The 17,911-nt window shown below is 37.0% G+C and overlaps 1 protein-coding gene across 1 annotated transcript; it reads left to right on the top strand.

Moving 5' to 3' along the window:
* Window positions 1–35: 35 nt before the first annotated feature.
* bfar.L (bifunctional apoptosis regulator L homeolog) lies at window positions 36–17,764 on the top strand. Its single transcript, NM_001094878.1, is given in 8 exon segments — window positions 36–153; window positions 3,393–3,732; window positions 6,815–7,016; window positions 9,623–9,792; window positions 11,758–11,902; window positions 13,936–14,115; window positions 16,804–17,006; window positions 17,140–17,764. Coding segments are annotated over 7 exon segments (1,347 nt in total). The 5' UTR covers window positions 36–153; window positions 3,393–3,478; the 3' UTR covers window positions 17,333–17,764.
* The last annotated feature ends 147 nt before the right edge of the window (window positions 17,765–17,911 follow it).

Below are 17,911 nucleotides of genomic sequence, written 5' to 3'. Positions count from 1 at the left end.
CGTCTCGCGTGGCTTTGATGGCTCTTGGAATAGTTGGCCTGGAAGGGCTGAGCATTTGAAAACGGCGTTACGGGACAATTAAGCAACGATTCCGGACTGCGGCCTGTGTTATGTAAACCGGAATTGTCCCGCGAAAAGCGGGAGTATTGAATGGTAAGTAATATTGTGTGGCCAAACCACTGTAGACTGTAGAATCATGCTCAGGTGCTTTAAAGTGACCATTGGTCAGTCAGAGCAATACAAACCCATAGCAGAGCTCACAGTCTAAGGGTCGTTACCTGTAATGAGGGTGTTGTATATGTGTAACCATTACAGCTGCATGTGTGTGTTGTAAAATTCCTTGGCTCCTTCCAGTCCTGTCTGTAGAGGGTTGGCTTGTGTAAATGTATTTCTATTTCCAGCTACACTTTGTACACATGGCTGTTTATTCTCTGTGTGAACTGCTACATTTCATAGTTGTGTATAGTGGAGTTATTAGTGTGATAAAACACAGACCACTGAAAAGGCAGTATGTACCATATACACATTTAAATGAGACATTTTGTGTATAAAACAAGTGCATTATACTCATTTAGATATAGAAGAATTGTGCTTAAAAAAAAAAGTAGTGTTTCAGGCTGATTTATTGAATATTTCTGCAAAAACCCTAATAATCCCTCCCTTCTCTTCCACTTCCTGCTCCCAGAATTCCCAGGCTGTGCAGGGGAGCAGGTGGCTCTCAGCTCACTGCACTGTAGGACAGGAACCAATCAGCAGCTAGCAGGACCTGATAGGGAACTGAAACCTGTCTGTGTGACTGCAGGGCTGTGATTGGCTGTCCCCCTCCTACTGTGCTTCTGGCAGGTACTGTTAGGAACACGCCCACCCCTCATTTAAAACACAGACAGGGACCAGTGAACATCTATAGGGAGCTCCAATAAAGAGGCAATTTTTAAAAATAGCAAATAGAACAATGTATTTTGGCAATATGCTTATGTAAAAAATATTACTTTTTCTGTTATAAAGCATGAATTGATTGTTTTATTCCATTCTTCTAAAAAATCAAACATGTTTGAAACATAATGAGCTCAGTATAAACAAACGCCTGCCTTTGAGCAGCTGTAGATGGAATGTTAGCTTTAACTTGTGCATACTCCTTCAGTTCTGTCTTTCTCCTAAGTAAGCACTGATGGGCAGGTCACATGGTATAAAAGCACCTTGTTTCTGACCCTATATGTTCCCTAAACATTTCCCACCTACGCCGTACTTGCTTTCAAACTAAGGAGAAGCAGAGAAAGGTATCCGATATGGTGTCCAAAGTATGACTTAAATGAACAGAAAGATATTGTTAAGGTACAACTTAAAGAATATGTTGAAAGCAAAAAAAAAAGTCTCAGCGTTTTAGTACATCCTACTGAGGACTGTGGCAAAAAAGATGTGTGTTACTCTTTTATCCTCCTCTAATAAGACAAAGCACCTTCCAGTTCAGATTGTATGGCACACTGTGTGATCTGTATACCTCTATACAGCAGCATTTGCAACTGGAGTATGATGATAAATAAAGCGGTGCTGGAAAAATAACTTTAATCCCTCGTGGTCTGCTTCAATGTGGATTTTTGGTAATCATGAGATTATCTGCTTTCTTCCTCTATAAAATTAGTAACTTTTAGACTCCGAGACGCACACATTTCTGTTGGAGACAGGATTTCCATGGTTTACTGCACTTCACCTTGGAGAGACCTTAAAGTTCACCTTTGAGTTAACTTTTAGTATGATGTAGAGAGTGATATTCTGAGACAATTTACTTTTTGCAGTTTGCAATTTCAGCAATCTGGTTGCTAGGGTCCAAATTACCTTAGCAGCCATAATTTTTTTTTTTTTTAATTGTGTTATGTGTATTTAAAAAGGACTTTTATTATACAGTGTTTTATGTCTGGATGACAGGTTCCCTTTAAGAATTGTCTTTTCTTATGCAGACTGTAAAGCATAAGAAGACATGGCCAAAAATGTTTCTTAACTAAAGGAAATGATTTAGCTATTAATATCCAAAATCAATAATATCTGTACGGATCCTTTTTGTCTGCATTACCAAACCAAAGGGTTTTGTCTTGAACATACTTTCCTTTCCTCTCCTTTCTAGCTGCTTCCTGAGGCTTCAGCATACCCATTCATATCTGTAGTGCTGCACATGTTTAGGGCTGCTGATGCCCAACAGGTTTTTTAAACATGGCTGATACAGATCTGGACAATCCCGTCCAGATCTTGGTCAGTCTATTCACATAGACCAATATGCTGCTGACTTGGCATGGAGTGACAGTCAATGTTAGTTTAAGGGTTTGGTGTTGTAATCCGTCCTTTACTTTAAAGGGGGTGTTCACCTTTGAGTCAACTTTCAGTCGATTCTAAGCAACTTTTCAACTGGTCTTTCATTATTTATTATTTTATAGTTTCTGAATTAGTTGCCCTTTTCTGCTGATTCTTTCCAGTTTTCAAATGGGGGTCACTGATCTCATCTAAGAAACGAGTGCTTTGTAAGGGTCTGGCCACACGGGCAGATTCAGGGAGATTAGTCGCCAGACGACAATTCTCCTCTTCTTCGCCGCAACTAATCTCCCCGATCTGCCTTCCACCGGCTCAAATGAAAATCGCCTGGTGGCAGGCACTCGGAGCGCTTTGTGTTCCGAAGTTGCCTGTAATTGCCTCACGGGGAAACTTCGGGCGACTTTGGAAAATGAAGCGCTCCGAGTGCCTGCCACCAGGCGATTTTCATTTTAGCCGGCGGAAGGCAGATCGGGGAGATTAGTCGCTGCGAAGAAGAGTAGATTTGTCGTCTGGCGACTAATCTCCCCCCAAATCTGCCCGTGTGGCTAGACCCTAAAGCTACAAATTTATTTTTATTGCTACTTTTGATTACTCATCTGGGCTCTCTACCATTCATATTCCAGTCTCTTATTCAGATCAATGTATGGTTGCTAGGGTAATCATGACCCCACACCTGGTGTAACACAATTAAAGAGAAATTCAGGCAGCAAAGAATTATTGATGTGAATAAAACGTTCTGAAAAAGCAGTGGCAATCAGTCAGTTTATTTTTCCAGCTAAAACCTACTTTTACACTAGAATTGTACACAGGACTACACATTTGCATAAAATCATTACACCGCTTTATTAAAATGCATTAATTCACATTGCACTGCACTGCATTAAAAGGAGATGTTTGGGGATATTGCAGTGTCAATTTTACACACCTTTATAAACACGCCACCTAATGTCTTTATATATTAAATAAAGATAAGGCTTAATGTGATAAAACTGATAAAATGATCTGCTTTGTCTTGGGAATTAAATCTTGTAATTGCATCTTCTTATAAAAGCTATGAATAAGTCATAATATGATCTCTACTGTTTTTGCAGCTGGGTTAATTATTCCCTTAAGGATTTCAAGCATCTCCCTGAAGTCTGGCTATTTGACTCGAGCAGATGTCTTGTGCGCTACAGTGATGGAGGAGGATGTAAAGTTAGATGGCAATGAAGGCACACGTATTGCAACAGCAAAATTAGATCGCAAGATTTCTGTCAGTGAATTCTCCTGTCACTGCTGTTATGATATCCTAGTAAATCCAACTACGCTGAATTGCGGCCACAGCTTCTGTAGGCATTGCCTGGCTCTCTGGTGGGTGTCTTCGAAAAAAACAGAATGTCCTGAGTGCAGAAACACATGGGAGGGATTCCCCAAGGTTAACATTCTACTTAGGTGAGCAGCAAGTTTTATTTACCTTATCTTTTTCACGGCATTCAGTTAAAAAGTCCTGTCAAGCAACCCTATTCTTTCTATTTCTTTTTTTTTTTTTTTTTTTTTTTGAGTGGTTAATTTGCCCTTGGGTACTAACCCAACCTATGCAATGTTTTACTAAACATTTAACTTTATCTACATTTAATATTTGTGCTTGCAGGGGAACTATCGTGAAAATGAAAATTTTATATAAGTTTCAGCATACCGAAGTTAGAAACTTTTTAAATACAATCATTAAAATATTCTGTACTGTTTCTGAAATAATCCAGTTTATATTCACTATCCCTCCCTCAGCATCTGTTTCTCTTCATTCTCTATTAAAACCACCAGACATCATGTCTCTCTACATGCAGAATTTGTGCAAAAGGCAGTTATTTTGTTTGGCCTGGAATCAGTTATTTAAATAAGCTCTAATACATCTGCTAGGTAAGGAAGCAACCCCTATTAGATATAATGGATCTAACTGTCAATGAATATCTGACACCCAACTCCTGCATGAAAACAGAATGAAGAGAAAGATGCTGAGAGAGGAATAGTGAATATAAACTTGATTATTTCAGAAACAATTGAAAATATTTAATTGATTGTATTTTCAAAAGTTTCTTTTTTCAGTATGTTGAAGCTTATATTAAATATTCATTTTCACCATAGTTCCACTTTAAAGGGATACTGTCGTGGGAAAACATTTTTTTTCAAAACGCACCAATTAATAGCGCTGGTATAAAACAATGGGAAGGGGAGAAACAATAGCTGTCTCAAAGCAGTTCAATCCTGAAGTTCTGGCTCTTTCTCAAAGTTTAGGATCAGGCACAATGCACTGAAATAGCTGCCTCCACATCAATATTACAGCTTAAAAAAACATATATTTGTTGGTTCAAGAATAAAAATGAATAGTAAAAAAAAATAGTAGTGAATTATTTGCAATATTAACAGTGTAATTTAGAATTAAAACCTTTAAAGATAATACGGTTCATTACATTTATAGAGACGGTGTATGCAGGTATTTAGATTTCAGTTATATTTTCAAGTGTCTCATAATGTTTGTTCCAGTTTTAATGATGATCATAATTGTTTATAATGGAAAAAGGATATAAAACTTGCTGGATGTCCTTTGAGTTATTACTGATATTGTCAGGAAGTACATGATTGGCAGGGCAATGTTATAATTCACAAGTGCCAATTTCAAAGAAATACATTTCTGAAAAATTGTTAAACTTGTTTGGATTCTTTTTCTATGATATAATAAAAAATTGCCTTAAACATGTCCTGGTTAAGCTTCTTCTGTGGAATCAATGTAAAAATGAATACAAATGTAATCCTTTAGACACCTGTAGTCTGTCATTTTAAATTCTTTTGGGAGAAGCCCACTGTTAAATAGACTATGCCTGAGATTCATGGAAAAAGATTCCTGCTATTGCCTTTGACAGCAATGAGGGTTAACTAAAAACTCCTGAATTCCCCATGTACCTTAGGCCTAAATCATTCTTCAGCAATTGTTCCCCTCTGTAAAGAAAAGGATCAGGAATACTTAGTTCTTTAATACAAAAACATGTGTATATATACCATTAAATATTGCCCTTACGTCTTTTGCCTTAAACCATCATTTTATAATGGCCTGTGTGCTGCCTCAGAGATCACCTGACCAGAAGTAATGCAGCTCTAACTGTAATAGGAAGAAGTTTTGGAGTAAAAGACAGATCTTTGTCCATTAGTTGGCTCATATGACCTTACATTTATGTGTGCCCTTGGTTTGTTTGTGTGCAATATAAATCAGATGATCCCGGGGCGGCCCTTAGTACTTAAAATGGCGGTTTTCTATTTAAAAGGGTGGTTCACCTTTAAGTTCACTTTTAGTATGTTATAGAATGTTCTGTTCCTAGCAACTTTGCCATTGATTATTTTTTATTGTTTTTTAATTATTCACTTTCCAGCTTTCAAATGGAGGTCACTGACCCCATGTAAAAACAAATGCTCTGTAAGGCTACAAATTTTTTGTTATTGCTACATTTTATTACTCGTCTTTCTATTCAGGTCCTCTCCTTTTCATATTCCAGTCTCTCATTCAAATCAGTGCATGGTTGTTAGGGTAATTTGGACCCTAGCAACAAGATTGCTGAAATTTCAAACTGGAGAGCTGCTGTATTAAAACCTAAATAATTCAAAAACCATAAATAATTATAAAATAAAAATATCAGGTGCAGATTGTCTCAGAATATCACTCTCTACATTATACTAAAGGTTACCTCAAAGGTGAACGACCCCTTTAAGAATAGCCAATGGCACATACTATTAAAAAAAAAAAGTATGAAAATGGTTTATTTGTATGAAGCAGGGTTTCACATATGAGCTGTTTTTATGCAATATTTTTTAAAGAGACCCACAATGCTTGGGGGTATAATTTAAGGGAACGCTGGCTTCCAAACCAAAATTTGATAGAGAAGCCCGCATAACACAAAAACCCCTAATATACCCATCACAGTTACCTGTTTCTTCAAAAGTAAATGCTATTTTCTATGCTGCAATCCAGCTGTTTAACAGTTCTTCTCCTTCTGCATCATTTAAAATCCTGGTAGAGAAGGAAGGACTAAAACCCTGATGTTACAAATTGTGACAACTTCTCCACAGCTTACAGACAGCATGCAGGAACTACATAACCCACAATGCATTGTGCTGCATTGTGATGTTCCGTTCCTTATTGAAATCATGTGTGCAGGGAATTGTGGGGTTTGGAGGTTGCAGGCTAAGGACAGATGGCTGTTGATACAAAGTAACAGTAGTCAGCCAGCTCAGCAAAGTAGTCGGACAGATCAGCAGGGGGCTAAGCTTAGGGAACTGTCAGAAACCGTTAAAAACCATGAAACGTCTAATTGTTGTATATAGCAAAGTTGCTTGAAATTATGTTTACTTTTCAAAAAGCTTATGTTTTTGTGGAGTTCCCCTTTAAGCAAAATATATTCTAAGCCTCTGGGGCAATAACAATCATTGTATTTTCATTGATTTTTGATAATATCTATTCCCTTACACTAATCATTTTTCCCTTTAGGGACATCATAGAAAAACTCTTCCCTGATGCAATCCAACAGAAATATAAGGATGTTGAGGGAAGTCATGAAATCATACACGCTTTACAGGCGTTTAATAAATACGGTAGTGACCAGAACCAGGCTTCAGCTGGCACACAAGGAAACCAGCCAAGGGGAGGAGGTTTCTTTTCAGGTGTTCTGACAGCTTTAACCAGTGTGGCAGTGAGTACATATGTCTTTTATCAGTAGTTTTTTTGGATATCATATTATAGGTATGGGATCCATTATCCAGAAACCCATTATCCAGAAAGCTCCGAATTACAGAAAGACAGTCTCCCATAGACTCCATTTTATCAAAATAATCCAAATTTTAAAATGCATTTCCTTTTTCTCTGTAATAATAAAACCGTAGCTTGTACTTAATCCCATCTAACAATTAATCCTTATTTGAAGCAAAACCAGCCTATTGGTTTTATTTCATGTTAACGTGATTTTCTAATAGACTTAAGGTATTTAGATCCAAATTACAGAAAGATCTGTTATCCGGAAAACCCTAGGTCCCGCTCTTTCTGGATAACAGGACCAATACCTGTATTAGGATTGAGTAGAATGTTTGGGGGGAAAAAAATCTATGGTAAGAACTAGGGTTGCACCGAATCCACTATTTTGGATTCGGCCGAACCCCCGAATCCTTCTCGAAAGATTTGGACGAATGCCAAACGGAATCATAATTTGCATATGCAAATTATGGGTGGGAAGGGGAAAACATTTTTTACTTGTTTTGTGACAAAAGTAATGTGATTTCCCTCCTGTCCCTAATTTGCATATGCAAATTTGGATTTGGTTTGGCTGGGCAGAAGGATTCGACCAAATCCTGCTATAACACTATATTCTGTAGAGTGCTTTACCATACCTGCGTAAACAGCTCTCTCTGTTTGTTTAGGGTACAGCTGCCATACACAATAGAAGGAAAGAAATTCTGTGTTTCTTTTGACAGAGGACAGCATTACTTTGAGGGTTTACTGGCATATTTACAGTGGTGTGAAAAACTATTTGCCCCCTTCCTGATTTCTTATTCTTTTGCATGTTTGTCACACTTAAATGTTTCTGCTCATCAAAAACCGTTAACTATTAGTCAAAGATAACATAATTGAACACAAAATGCAGTTTTTAAATGAAGGTTTACGTTATTAAGGGAGAAAAAAAACTCCAAATCTACATGGGCCTGTGTGAAAAAGTGATTGCCCCCCCTTGTTAAAAAATAACTTAACTGTGGTTTATCACACCTGAGTTCAATTTCAAAGGTTATAAAGCCATTTCTAAAGCTTTGGGACTCCAGCGAACCACAGTGAGAGCCATTATCCACAAATGGCAAAAAACATGGAACAGTGGTGAACCTTCCCAGGAGTGGCCGGCCGACCAAAATTACCCCAAGAGCGCAGAGAAAACTCATCCGAGAGGCCACAAAAGACCCCAGGACAACATCTAAAGAACTGCAGGCCTCACTTGCCTCAATTAAGGTCAGTGTTCATGACTCCACCATAAGAAAGAGACTGGGCAAAAACAGCCTGCATGGCAGATTTCCAAGGCGCAAACCACTTTTAAGCAAAAAGAACATTAAGGCTCGTCTCAATTTTGCTAAAAACCATCTCAATGATTGCCAAGACTTTTGGGAAAATCCACCTCTGAATGGCTGAAGAAAAACAAAATGAAGACTTTGGAGTGGCCTAGTCAAAGTCCTGACCTGAATCCTATTGAGATGTTGTGGCATGACCTTAAAAAGGCGGTTCATGCTAGAAAACCCTCAAATAAAGCTGAATTACAACAATTCTGCAAAGATGAGTGGGCCAAAATTCCTCCAGAGCGCTGTAAAAGACTCGCTGCAAGTTATCGCAAACGCTTGATTGCAGTTATTGCTGCTAATGGTGGCCCAACCAGTTATTAGGTTCAGGGGGCAATTACTTTTTCACACAGGTTTGGATTTCTTTTCTCCCTAAATAATAAAAACCCTCATTTAAAAACTGCAATTTGTGTTTACTTGTGTTATCTTTGACTAATCTTTGATTAATAGTTAAATGTGTTTGATGATCAGAAACATTTTGTGTGACAAACATGCAAAAGAATAAGAAATCAGGAAGGGGGCAAATAGTTTTTCACACCACTGTATATAGACCTTTCTGATGAAGCCTTTACTTCTCCTTTAACAAACCCCTGGTGTTTTTGACCATTCTTATCCTTTATGTCTAAACTGCCAGGAATACATTTTTTTTTAATACACACATAATTTATTCCACTGTTTGAAAGGAAAACCTGTAAGGTAAGAAATAGCCTGCACCTGTCTTGAACAGACCAAATCTCTATGCCCACCACCCCTTTCCCTTCATTGACTGCAAGGCACCAGCAGCTCTTATCTTAAAGTGTCAGACTGAATATTAACTTTGCGAAGGTGGTGGTGCATAGTCCCCTTAGAAAAGCAGAAGGAACTTTGATTCCCAGAATGCATCACCTTCACTAGCAAGGTGAGCGAGGGGGTTGATTCAGACAGCCTCTGGTGGGGTATATATAAATGATCTACTCAAGTCTATAAAATACTGAAATTCTAGTCATATTCTTTTTTTAGGCTTTCACTTTTCTATAAATGTCTTTTCAGCTTCAGTATTTATTATTTTATTAATAGGTTCCTGTCTAGCTCCATTTTGTGTATTCATACAGATCGTGTTATGCCAGTAATGATTGTTTTGCCTACTAGTGATTGTGACACTATGAATATCAAATTCATGGTTTGAACAGGTTATCCCTATCGTGAAGTATTTGTCTCCTGCTTACAGGTGGTCCTGCTTGTATATCATTGGAGCAGTAGGGATTCTGAACAGGACCTTTTGGTACATAAGCCAGTTGCAAAATGGACAGCAGAAGAAGTAGTCCTTTGGTTGGAGCAACTGGGTCCCTGGGCCTCTCATTACAAAGAACATTTTTTATCTGGAAATGTTAATGGAAGGTGAGCAAGAATTCATTATAATCCTAGCAGACAGATTACTGTAATTTTTATTTCCAGTTGCAGTCTAGTATGGGTGTATTCACAAATGCTCCAGCTGCAAGGTAAAAAGGTGCCTTATTGTGGTCACAAGCACAAAATAATTTTTGGACTTGAATCCGCTTTCATAAATCCTGCCTAGTTACAATTAAATATATAGGAAATATAATATAGCTAACAAGGGACAACTCAAATATGCTTAAACCAATCAACAAATACAAAAAACAGACAACAGAAAAATTGTTCAGTGCATGTATAACCCAACAATTTGCTGTAAAAATGTGTATGTAGTGTTACTCAGTCATCAACTCAAAGACAGTGCATCACCTATCCAAATAAAACACAAACCATATTAGCTGCTTTACATTGCAGTCCTTGTACCAAAATACCTGGAAATTGGAAACTCTTTAAAGAAATAAAAATATTAGACACTTTGGGAATAAAGTAAACTACTTGTACAATAAACACTGACAAAAATCTAGATAAATGAAATATAGGTAAATTCCATATGCAGTCTTCTATGCCTAATAAAAGAATAATTATAAGCAACTTTCCAATATACATTCATTATACATTTTCAGTGCTTTTAAAGTTATTTGTAAACACAGTTGCTGTTGAAATCAGCATTGGCTTAACCCATGCTTGTTACTTTTTAAACAATGTTGCAAAAGTCTTAGTTCCCCAGCAAAGACAAGTAACAGGTATGTTAATAAGCTCTCTTGTCTTACATTGTATCTTACATTGTATCAGCAGTCTGAACCATCAGGGCAGAGAATAGAAAGGGACAAACCCTGCTTTCAATAGCAATGCATGTATAAACTTAAAAACCATTAAAAATGTGTAATGAGTGTATATTGCACAGTTGCTTAGCATAATGTTTTCTTTCATTAGGCACATTTTTAATTTGGGGTTGATGTGCCCTTTAAATGATTATAGGTGCCTGTCTAATTGAGCAGAGGTGCTCTGGTATGGGCAAAGCTTCTTCTACTACATAACTGATTACAGATCGGATAAAGTTCCAAATGATAAGATACCCTCAGAGAGGATGATAGAATTAATACGATAAAAAGGAAAGAAATTATTAGGATATATAATTTGTACATGGTCTGTACTACAGGGCTAAATATGACATACACATCATCTCACTTATTTAGCTTTTTATAACTGTTTGCTTTGCTCATTTGATCCCAAATGTGTCCATTGTTTTAATTCTTGGAAAGAATTTCAGTTTTCCTAATACCTTTGTCACCTGAACCTGGACTGCACTAGGAAGGCAAGATGAATATTACCATCTATCTAGGTAAAAGGTAATCTCTTACGGTAATATTTGTTACACATTAATTGTCTCTAACAGGATCTTTGGGGCATACAGACAGTCTCCTTCAGCAAATTAAGAACTTTGTATATGCAGTTTTATCTGTAAATGACTAAGAATGGACTGACTAACTTTTTTTCTTGCTTTTAATGGTTTGCACATATTTGGGGGTTTCCTGATTAGTCTTGCTCTCTTTTTTATAATTCACTGAAATATTACCTTGTTCTCATGACCACACTAAAGATACGTTGTGCACTTTGTAACTGGACTGCTGCATTCTCTGTGTGTGTGGACATGTTTAGTGGATCACTGTCAAGTATTCTGCTGAGTTGCACTCACCTACAAGGAATTGCCCAACTTGATGTTTGTTGAGCACATGATTGAATGCTTACTACATTAAATAAGCAGGTCAGCACTTACACTGGCATTGTCTGTTCAACACAGTCTCCACTTTGGCTCTAACCAAAAACATCTAAATTGAAAATCAGTTACGTGTACTAAATATTTAGTACAAAGTCTCAAAATCTTTTTGCATATTTCACTCTTGTGTGTTTATTAAAGATTGCTTTGCGTTTATCCATAAAAAGCCCCTAGTTTAACTTCTTATGTTTCAGGCTGCTTCTTACACTAGCAGAGGAAGAGTTTTCTAAAAATCCTTACAGTATAGAGAATAGCAGCCACAGGAAAGCTATTCTCCTGGAGTTAGACAGAGTTAAAACTCTTGGTGTCAAACCGCCTCAGAATTTATGGGAATATAAGGTAAGAATTTAAATTTTTACTGTGTTTTATCTTTTTAACAAACATGCCTGATTATACAGATGGGAAGTAAACCATGATATTCAATCTCAAAACTAATAGGATCCCCACCCCCTTAGACATATTTAAAGGGGCCTATCACTCAGACATAAAAAGCTGTCTAATAAGTCCTTTTCAAATTAAACATGAAATCCTGTTTTTTATTTTTTAAAGCTCTTGCAAGTTCTGGTAAACTTGTTTAAAAATCTCAGCTGTCAATCAAATATTGCCTGACCCTCCTCTATGCCTAGACATAGAGGTGGGGAAGGCAATTACTTTCACTTTCCATTCAGCACTTATTAAATATCACTGCACTCCCCACATTCCTCACTCTGTATTCACCATTTAATTGTGTAACCAGTGCATGGGGCTATACACCAGTTCCCCCATTCTGGTGCACAAACAAGATTTTGAGATGATGCAAGGTTTGGCTTAATAACAGTGTCCACAAAATGGCTTCTGCCTCCTTGCTATAATTATGAGTCCCCAGTCTGAAGGAAACAAGATTCAAATAATTTATATAGTGCAATTAAAGATCATTACTAATGTGACAAAATAGAATTGAGAATATTTTTTTTCGGGTGACTGGTCCCCTTTAACACCTCAGTCCCCTTCCCCCATTGTGATGTATTCTGTTTTGTTTTCCATAGTAGGTGCTGCACATATAAAGCAGAGGGACATCAGATTTGAAATGGGGTTGGGGTTACTATAATAGTTTACATATTTTCTATCTATCTATCTATCTAGTGAGATGGTATGTATGCAACCTTTTTGCATGAGCTTAGCTGGGTCATACATGCACAGATTGATCTGTATAGTATTTTGTACATGTATAGTGGCCTGCTTACCACCACATATTGCAGATATATCATATCTGACAGTGTATGGTGAATCCACAGATTAGGAAGTGAAAAGAAGCAGCTCCTCTTCACTGCTATTCCAAGTGTGTGGGCTACAGGGGACATCAGAGATATTCCTTTAACATATATGGCCTCAGGTCATTTATCATGTGGGATTTTCATCAAGACCCTGGTGTTAATACCAGTATCAAACCTATTTCCTAATGTTCTTGATATGTTTAGAGCCCTCTTTAATGGCTGCTGCTACTACTTAAAGTAATGTTGGTTTCCAAAAATGCATGATTAAATTAATTATTCATAAGAATTATCAGATATTGTTGTCCTAGCCTCGAAGGGCTCTACACCTTCACCCCTTTGTAAATGAAAATCTTTACCAACAGCCTTGGATGAAGATTCATTTATAACCCTAAAGCTGGCCATAGATGCAAAGATCCGATCGTACGAATCATCGTGCGATCAGACTTCCCCATCTCCCGACCCGCCACTAACCTTTCAGATCAAATAAAGTAGAAAAGAACAGATCAGCCGATGTTCTGCCCCTGACAGCAATCATACGAAAGTTATGTCCAACTAAAGCTAGTGACAGTCTCCCACTGAAAATCGTACGATCGGCAATACACGCAGAGATATTATCGGCAGCCGACAGAAATGTTCTAATCTGTCCGATCGACCAAACGACGATCTCCGCCGGACAAAAAATGTCTGGACTCTCTACACACGGTCTGAAAATCCTACGAATCCTCGTTTTGTACGATCTGATCTTTGCGTCTATGGCCAGCTTAACCTAGCAAATACTCTGTTCACCCACTCAACATACTCTTTCAAATCTCTACCAATGAGTACAATTCCATTCAATGAAGGGGCAGTTCCAAGCCACTTTGCCTCCTGCTGTTGCCCTAAAGGTCAATGAAACATAGGCAATATTGCACATAGTTGCACTAAGTTTTTTATTAGCCCTGAAGTTGGGGCCAAAATGCCTGCTATTTATGTACTTTGTTTTTTTTTATCCCAGAAAAGTGGCTATAATGTTGAAGCATTACAGCTTTGTTTTCAGATGCTACTTTGATGATATAATTTTCATTCATAATATTCCTTAAAGGAAAACCTATTCCTTTTAATGTTTGTTTTTTCCAATAGGCAGTGAACCCTGGGAAATCCCTTTTCCTGTTATATGCACTGAAAAGCTCTCCTCGTCTCAGCATGTTGTATTTGTATTTGTTTGACTACGCAGAAACATTTTTACCATTCATACATACGACATGTCCTCTGCAGGAAGAACAGAAAGAGCAAGAAGAAGATCTCTTTGCCAAATTTATTGTAAGTATCACTTTAATCCACACATTATTTCATGACAGAGGGGCTTTCGTTCAGACAGCAAAAAGAAATGCAGTGAATGCATTGCCAGCACCCAAATTCAGCCCATATTAATCCCTTTAAACAAATTTTACAAAAATTAAGGTGTTACCACAGAAACATGTAAGCTCACGTGCCGTGTCAGGGCCCCTCATTTAACAAGAGTCTTACACTACCTACTGCATACTAAAATATTAAAGTGCATTTAAAAACCATGAAGAACATTTGGAAAATGGTAGAACCGTGTTTACTTACCCTTTGTGCTCAGAGGCCATAGGGGCATTTTCAGTCATTGAGCCCCCAGCAACAAGCGGTACATGTTTACTTACCCTTTGCTCAGAATCCAGCAAGGTTTTAAGTCCCAACTAATTAAATAAGATACACTTGTGCCTGAATGATTTTAATATATAGGCTGACTAGCAGCTAGAAGCAATATTTGGCTACAAGATGTACACAATACAAAGTGAGATTAAACCTATTTGTTCCTATAAACACTTTACATTGTGATAATTGTACACTGATTTGATGGTGGTCTTTAGCACTAAAGGGAATCTTAATCCAACCATAAAGCTTGTCCAGTGCTTCATCCAGTTCCCTGTAGAAGCTGGAGGAAACTTCTGAAATCAAAGTGCCGCTAGTGCTTTGCGCAGGGGTTTTTTCATTGAAGCAGGCGGAAGACACGGGGAAGCAGTTCAGGTACATTAGTCGCCCCAAAAAAGAGACGATTAGTGGCTGGTCGACTAAATCTCCCCAAATCTCCAGGTGTGCCCTTATACTTGAGGTACCTATCCTGAATCATTTGTAAATACTATGTGGATCTCCACAATTGACCCTTAGCCTTGTGGTCACCTTATCTCATTGTTCCAAATCCTTCTATGAATTCGTAGCAGTTGATTTCATGGGATTCCAAAAAAATTGCATGAAAATGGAGTCTATGGGAGGTAGTCTTCCGTAATTCTGAGCTTTCTGGATAAGGGATTTCCGGATCCCATACCTGTATTACAAAATATGTATCTACGAATGTTCCTGTAAAAAAAAAAAAACTACAAATTCAAGTGCGTTTTTTTTTGTCTGTGCATGTTGAAATAATTTTTAAAACATGCACGTTACATTAAAATAAAAAGTATTCCATTGGTATCCTAATATTATAAGCAGCATAACCACAAGATGTCAAGTTTATGAACTGCTAGTTACTATGGCTGCAGTTGCAATATCATTTATAATTACATGGTAGTGGCGCTCACATAGAGCCCGGTATTGTGGGTGAAAAATCACAAAATGGTGACAATGCCCCTACATAAGGTATTGTGGGTATTATTCACAAAATGTGAGGGTTTTTTTATACCTCGTATGAACTCGCAACTCGAATGTTTTCTGATTTAAGAAAAAACTTGAAAAAGCAAATTTGGGATGAAAAACCCAAAAACTCAAATTAATCAAGAAAAAATATTGCTCAAATCGAGCAAAACGCACTGAAAGAAACCCGAACAGCATGAAAGCTACAATCATCTTCAAATTATTCAAAGGAACTCTGCCACTGACATTTCGGATTCAAGCAATTTCTAGGTTTGGGCTATAATACATCTCAAAAAATTTGAAAAATCTGAGGGTTCTTTTTTAACCCGACAATTCAAGTTTTGAGTAAAAATACCCTAGAAAACTACCATTTTTGGGGTAAAAATCAACTCCTACTTTCATAAATAAGTCCCTAAGTGTTCATACTCAGTTGAAGAATAACTGTTGTCTCTTTAAAATAGCCTATACAAAATATCTCTTATTTTGGGTTAAGCTGGTTAGAGAATTGACAGGATAACAGATAGTTATAGGTATATAAACATTGGTGCGTTTGTGTGCCACCTCCTGGTGTGTTAAAAGAGAGACGCTACCTTCTTTTAAATCCTTTTTTTAATATTAAACACCCCCTTTCTTTCAAAGATTGAGGCTGAAAATCTAGTATGAAAACTTCTTTTGTAACATTTAAAAAGGCAGTTTTGAAACTGTTCTTAAGGATACATGGATTAAATATATAATGAATATAGTACCCCCTCTTGTAAATTATAAGGATATTATAAGTTACCGAGGAGTTTCATGACCATATAAAAAACACGAGGCCGAAAGGTCGCTTTTATACGACCTCGGTAACTTCTAAAAGCCATATTTTCTAAGTCATATTTTGCAACAGGGGGTACTTTATTTATTACAATACACAAGATTCAGTGAGTCATGTGACAGAAATGACATTAGAACTCACCGTTTATAACTGATGACTTCAGAACTCACCATTTATAAGGATATAATTGAAAAGATATTCATGGCTTTTGTGTATTATAGAAAAATTAAGTTTTTTTGTGGTTTACGGTCCGTTACACCTGTGTGGATTTTAGTAATGGACCTTGACTGTATGTAGTTTGCAAATGGTTACTTTAAAATCAATAGTCTTTGTGACGCTAATACTGTTTTTTTTTTTTTAAAGCAATTGAGTTTTTATAATTGCTTTGACTGATGTAACAGTATATTTCATATGGCTCATGGCCCTTCAATTTTTAATTGTTAATACAAAAAGTGTTCAGAGTTCAGTTGCAGTTTGATTGTTTTGAAGTATGTCCTTAAAAACATTGCATTTAACAATGATGGATATCCCTTTTCTTTCAGGATCTTCAAGATCCAACGTGGAGACAGTGGAGAGAGTTTCTTGTAAAATATGTTTTTCTTCCATATCAGCTTATTGCTGAGTTTGCATGGGACTGGTTGGAACTTCATTACTGGACCTCCCGGTTTATTATTGTTAATGCCATGTTGCTTACAGTTCTTGAGCTGTTCTCATTTTGGAATTTGTGGTCACGTAGGGAGCTAAAGTACGTATACTTTTATAATATTTGTAATATTTTGGTTTCCTCAGACCAGACAATCCTTTTTTTTGTTTTTGTTCTTACTCTTTTTACTCTAATTACTGTACACTTACATCAACTCTCGTTTCCTTTTCTTTAGGAACCTTCCTCAACTGATGTGGAGGCATTTCTGGAATATGTCAACCCATGGGATATGTGTTGCAATCTTCTGGCCTGTGATTCCTCAGTTTGTCTGCAACTGCTTCTTTTATTGGGCATTGTATTTTAACCCAATCATCAACATTGATTTAGTGGTTAAAGAAATTAGACGATTTGAAACCCAAGTAGTATAAATTGGAGGATTCAGCACAAATTAGGGCACTGAATTTATAAACGGATTCAATTTTGGATCCACTACGTTGTATGGTCACTTTTTATTTCTTTAGCAGGATTCTTTTAGCACTTTAGAAGCAATATAAAGATATTTTCCAGATTTTTTTGTCCCAGTGGCATAATTGAATCAATTTGCCATCTTTGTTTTCAGAAGTAAAGCATTGAAACTAGGAAAAATGATTATGCATTATGCAAAAAAGCAATGAAAACAAAACTGTCTTTTATAGATGTAGTAACTGCAGGCATAGGATCTGTTATCCCTAAAGCTCCAAAAAATGGTATTGCCATTTCCCAGAGTCATGTTTAAACAAACAGGGATTCATTGTAATGGATTATTAGACAATGCTTTGTATTTGATAAGCTACAGCAAATCTGTACTGATGACAAACCCATATTGGATTATTTACAATATTCAAATCCTTTTTAGTAGCTTCAAGGTCTAAATTCCAAGCTTTCCATATAATAGATCCCATACCTATACTTCATCATACTAAATACTTCACCTCTGTAGCATCATATACTGCTTCCACTTATTTGCT

Source organism: Xenopus laevis, chromosome 9_10L, assembly GCF_017654675.1.
Source record: "Xenopus laevis strain J_2021 chromosome 9_10L, Xenopus_laevis_v10.1, whole genome shotgun sequence".
In the NCBI taxonomy this organism is placed as follows: Eukaryota; Metazoa; Chordata; class Amphibia; order Anura; family Pipidae; genus Xenopus; species Xenopus laevis.
Note: the sequence above shows the minus strand (reverse complement) of the source record. Positions and strands in the feature narration are given on the sequence as shown.